This window comes from Mus caroli, chromosome 7 (assembly GCF_900094665.2).
Source record: "Mus caroli chromosome 7, CAROLI_EIJ_v1.1, whole genome shotgun sequence".
Taxonomy (NCBI): domain Eukaryota; kingdom Metazoa; phylum Chordata; class Mammalia; order Rodentia; family Muridae; genus Mus; species Mus caroli.
Window position 1 is genome coordinate 48,329,927 of NC_034576.1, and position 5,216 is coordinate 48,335,142.

At 55.1% G+C, this 5,216-nt stretch overlaps 1 protein-coding gene across 1 annotated transcript; it reads left to right on the forward strand.

The window, feature by feature from the left end:
• Positions 1–365: 365 nt before the first annotated feature.
• On the forward strand, positions 366–2,990 carry Myod1 (myogenic differentiation 1). The gene is made up of 3 exons (XM_021168791.1): positions 366–1,191; positions 1,638–1,716; positions 2,045–2,990. Exons 1-3 carry the CDS (start codon positions 565–567, stop codon positions 2,293–2,295), a joined length of 957 nt encoding a protein of 318 aa, XP_021024450.1. The 5' UTR covers positions 366–564; the 3' UTR covers positions 2,296–2,990.
• The last annotated feature ends 2,226 nt before the right edge of the window (positions 2,991–5,216 follow it).

The following is a 5,216-nucleotide window of genomic DNA, read 5'->3' on the forward strand; positions in this document are numbered from 1 at the left end:
TTGCCTGGTCTCCCCACAAGTCACCAGAGTGGAGTCCGAGGTCAGCTCCGAAGTGAGTACTGAGGTCAGCACCCAGAGGCTGGAGGAGTAGAAACTGGAGAGGCTTGGGCAGGCTGCACCAGATAGCCAAGTGCTACCGCGTATGGCTGCCAGTCTCTCTGCCCTCCTCCCTAGCTAGGCAGCTGCCCCAGCACAGAGTCGCGGGAGGGGGCACTCCCTGGCCCCAGTGGCTACCCTGGGGACCCCAAGCTCCTCCCTACTACACTCCTATTGGCTTGAGGCGCCCCCGCCCCCAGCCTCCCTTTCCAGCTCCCGGGCTTTTAGGCTACCCTGGATAAATAGCCCAGGGCGCCTGGCGCGAAGCTAGGGGCCAGGACGCCCCAGGACACGACTGCTTTCTTCACCACACCTCTGACAGGACAGGACAGGGAGGAAGGGTAGAGGACAGCCTGTGTGCATTCCAACCCACAGAACCTTTGTCATTGTACTGTTGGAGTTCCGGAGTGGCAGAAAGTTAAGACGACTCTCACGGCTTGGGTTGAGGCTGGACCCAGGACCTGGGATATGGAGCTTCTATCGCCGCCACTCCGGGACATAGACTTGACAGGCCCCGACGGCTCTCTCTGCTCCTTTGAGACAGCAGACGACTTCTATGATGATCCGTGTTTCGACTCACCAGACCTGCGCTTTTTTGAGGACCTGGACCCGCGCCTGGTGCACGTGGGAGCCCTCCTGAAACCGGAGGAGCACGCACACTTCCCCACTGCGGTGCACCCAGGCCCAGGCGCTCGTGAGGATGAGCATGTGCGCGCGCCCAGCGGGCACCACCAGGCGGGTCGCTGCTTGCTGTGGGCCTGCAAGGCGTGCAAGCGCAAGACCACCAACGCTGATCGCCGCAAGGCCGCCACCATGCGCGAGCGCCGCCGCCTGAGCAAAGTGAACGAGGCCTTCGAGACGCTCAAGCGCTGCACGTCCAGCAACCCGAACCAGCGGCTACCTAAGGTGGAGATCCTGCGCAACGCCATCCGCTACATCGAAGGTCTGCAGGCTCTGCTGCGCGACCAGGACGCCGCGCCCCCTGGCGCCGCTGCCTTCTACGCACCTGGCCCGCTGCCCCCAGGCCGTGGCAGCGAGCACTACAGTGGCGACTCAGACGCGTCCAGCCCGCGCTCCAACTGCTCTGATGGCATGGTAAGGCGGGGGACCCAGGAGGATGAGCAGTGGAGGCGGCGCCTGGGGTATTTGCAACAGGTTTTCGAGGCCCTTGGGGTGGGGGTGTCCCTTATACCCAGATGCTCCTGGCATCTGACACTGGAGTCGCTTTGGAGACCCAGGGCATCTATGATTCTGCCGATTGGGGATGGTATTAGAACACTGCTGCGCAGACCCTGGGATATGCTTTTCCTTCTCATTATTACCCTAATGCAGATTATTGTTCCTGAGTGACTGTCCACTCTCAGTTTGGCCCCGCATGTGACAGCTTCCAGTGTGTGGCTGGCTCCTATGACCTGGGGCTGACCCAGTCCTGGAACCAGCAGCTGAGACTAAGGGAGTGAGGGAGGGGTGATGACAAGGAGTGTTGCTTGAGACCCACTCGGGCCCTGTAGACCTAACTCTGTTATCCTTGCTATTCGCAGATGGATTACAGCGGCCCCCCAAGCGGCCCCAGGCGGCAGAATGGCTACGACACCACCTACTACAGTGAGGCGGCGCGTGGTGCGTATTCTCAGCTGTTCCCAGCTAGCAGGCCTTTATCGGCCTTCTGTGTCCCCCTTGAAACTTTCCTCGCTCCCTAGGCTTAGTATCCTCTTCCTGCCTCCACCACATACATACCCGTACCTTGGGATGGTGGGTTGGGGGGGCGGGTCTGGGGGGGGAGCATTGGGGTAGGGGACAAAGAACTATGATGCACACCTTCCTCTCCTTTCTCCTTCCAGTCTAGCAAGTCCTCAGTTTCCCTTTTGCCACAAAGCTCCGTGCCTATGGGCAGGAGACTTGAGAAGGGCCTCAAGTTTGGATTACTAACCTTCCCTTCCCCTCACAGAGTCCAGGTCAGGGAAGAGTGCGGCTGTGTCGAGCCTCGACTGCCTGTCCAGCATAGTGGAGCGCATCTCCACAGACAGCCCCGCTGCGCCTGCGCTGCTTTTGGCAGATGCACCACCAGAGTCGCCTCCGGGTCCGCCAGAGGGAGCATCCCCAAGCGACACAGAACAGGGAACCCAGACCCCGTCTCCCGACGCCGCCCCTCAGTGTCCTGCAGGCTCAAACCCCAATGCGATTTACCAGGTGCTTTGAGAGATCGACTGCGGCAGCAGAGGGCGCACCACCGTAGGCACTCCTGGGGATGGTGTCCCTGGTTTCTTCACGCCCAAAAGATGAAGCTTAAATGACACTCCTCTCAACTGTCCTTTCGAAGCCGTTCTTCCAGAGGGAAGGGAAGAGCAGAAGTCTGTCCCAGAACCGGCCCCAAGGAAAGGACATAGTCCTTTTGTTGTTGTTGTAGTCCTTCAGTTGTTTGTTTTTTCATGCAGCTCACAGCGAAGGTCACTTGCACTCTGGCTGCACCTCACTGGGCCAGAGCTGATCCTTGAGTGGCCAAGCTCTCTTCCTTTCCTCATAGCACAGGGGTGAGCCTCTCATACCTAAGCCCTGCCCTCCACATCCCTTTTGTTTGTCACTTTCTGGAGCCCTCCTGGCACCCACTTTTCCCCACAGCTTGCGGAGGCCACTCAGGTCTCAGGTGTAACAGGTGTAACCATACCCCACTCTCCCCCTTCCCGCGGTTCAGGACCACTTATTTTTTTATATAAGACTTTTGTAATCTATTCGTGTAAATAAGAGTTGCTTGGCCAGAGCAGGAGCCCCTTGGGCTATATTTATCTCCCAGGCATGCTGTGTAGTGCAACAAAAACTTTGTATGTTTATTCCTCAAGCGGGCGAGCCTCGAGGCTCGCTCGCTCAGGTGTTGGAAATAAAGACGCTAATTTATACAAAGTGGCTCTGGCTTTTCCTATGGGAATCAAAAAGAAACTCTACGAACTAGGCGGGCTGTCTCGCAGCGACCCCTGTAGGTGGCAGAAGGGTAGCACAGAGGCTGGGTGGTGCTGGGTAATGAAGAAGGGCTGGCAGACCTCCAGCTGTAGGGAATTCCCCAGGCCTTGCCTGCCGCACCCAAGAAAACCAGTGGCTCCGGTGGAAAGATGCACATAGGTTGATGTTCGTTAAAAATACAAAAAGCCAGATGTGGCGGCTCATCCCTGTAATCTCAACACATTTGAGAGGCTGAGGCAGAAGGATAGAGGCAAGCTGGAGGCCACCCTGGCTATAAAGAAATAACCTCTTTAAAATATAAAGTTAAAAGTTGGTGTTAAGGAGGTGCTCAGTTGATAGAGCACTTGCCTAGCATGCACAGAATCCCAGGTTCAGTCCCCAGCACCATATAAACCTGTCATGGGGGACACAGCTGTAGTTTCAAGGCCCGGAAGGTAGCACAGGAAAATCAGAAGTGTGTGGTCATCCTTAGCTACACAGAAGTTCCAGGCCAGTCTGGGATACATGAAACCCTGCCCATAGAATAATGGATTAATTTTAAAAAAACTAGTTCTACCCATTTAAGATTCTGGCAGAATGAGTCTGTCCAGAACCAGTTATTGTTGCTTTCCAAAGTCTCCTTTTAGGGACTCCCAAGTGTGCTCTAAGTTGAGAATGGCTCCCATCCACACAGTGTGTCCAGAAGGCTCTGTGAGAGCGTATGGCCCTGGATCCACACAACACCCTCACACATGTGGAGGAGGGTGGGAAGATACAGTGCAAGAAGAGACAGCTAAAGGGCCCTGGGGATGGGTGATGAGCCATGTGGTGTATGCAAGCCCTTAACGATAGTGGAACTGCACAGGGACAGCACAGTCAGGAGCCAACCCTCAGAACATCTTCCACTGTCTCTCCTCATCCGAAGATAGGGCTCAGAGCCTGTGGGAGGAGGGAGGGGCAGAAGGGACCAGCATATCTCTAGAGCTGTGGTGCTTCCATCAGACTGTGTAGAGGGCAGGGGGAGGCCATTGGTGTAGCCAGAGTGCAAGGTGAACGTTCTGGACAAAGTGCTATTCAGGTGTGTCAGGAGAGACAAGTGTAGGCAATGCACAATGGCCATGAGGGACCACACACACACACACACACACACACACCTCTATTCTTCCCTGGAGCGGCCTGGTATACATTCTCCCTCCCTCTAACACTTGTCCCTAGGCCCTCAGTACCTCCTGCATTCCGTTTATACAGATCCTCTCCTTAACCTCCCATAGGCCAGGTTCAAGACACAGAAAAGACACCTTCAGGAAGGACCGCTGCATGCAGAGAGTGGGCTCTGCCTACCCTGCAAGACCATCCTGGAGGAGATGCTCAGAGCTTTTCCGTTACTCTGATGTTCCATTGGCCTCTCAGAGTTCTGTGGGGTTCCTTACACACTCTCTCGAGGCCCCTCGGGGATCAGTCATAACTTGTCCATTGGACACATGCCAATCCTGTCCTCAAGGGGAAGAGGACACTGAACATGCATCCTCCCTTTGGGAGGCAACCAGACACTTGGGGGTTGGGCCTCTTCACAATTGGTCGCATCATGATCGATGACACATAGAACACAGGCCGTGCATACAGACAGGAGCAGTAACACAAGCAGAGAGCTGCCAGGGAGAATCCTGAAGAGACTGGACAGCAGAGGGAGCTCACAGCTGAGGCACAGTAAGCAAAGGGAGTGGGGCAACCTTGTGGACCCACAGCTCCTCATGAGAAGGAGCTAAGGAACACAGAGATGAGACAGGACCACGTGGGCCTCGGCTGAGCTGCGTTCCGAGGGTAGCGGGGAGTTGCAGAGGGATCAACCCAGGGAAAGAACAGAAATAAATCTGCATTTTAGAATGATCCATTTGGACTGGTAAAACAAACAGGAGGGAATAAGATGAGACAGATGTTTTGTGACTTTCCTGGGGAGATGTGAACATATATCACCTCATAGAGAGAGGAAGCCAACAGCCCAAAGATTGCATCCATTCCAGCATGGCAAATGAATGAACATCCTGGGATTCCTTACAGGGGAGTGGGCAACTCGAGGGGAGATGCCCAGTGAAATCCCACTCCTAGAAAAACATTTAAAATCCTTTTAAATATGTTTTGGTGTGTGTACATATGTATGAATGTGTGCATGCATGTGTGTATGTGTG

What these genes read in the sequence shown, in the direction of transcription:
- Myod1 (XM_021168791.1), top strand. Translation starts at nt 565, where the DNA reads ATGGAGCTTCTATCGCCGCCACTCCGGGACATAGACTTGACAGGCCCC. An exon ending in CCAACTGCTCTGATGGCATG is followed by an intron (nt 1,192 to 1,637) that starts GTAAGGCGGGGG and finishes TGCTATTCGCAG; the next exon opens with ATGGATTACAGCGGCCCCCC. An exon ending in CTACAGTGAGGCGGCGCGTG is followed by an intron (nt 1,717 to 2,044) that starts GTGCGTATTCTC and finishes TTCCCCTCACAG; the next exon opens with AGTCCAGGTCAGGGAAGAGT.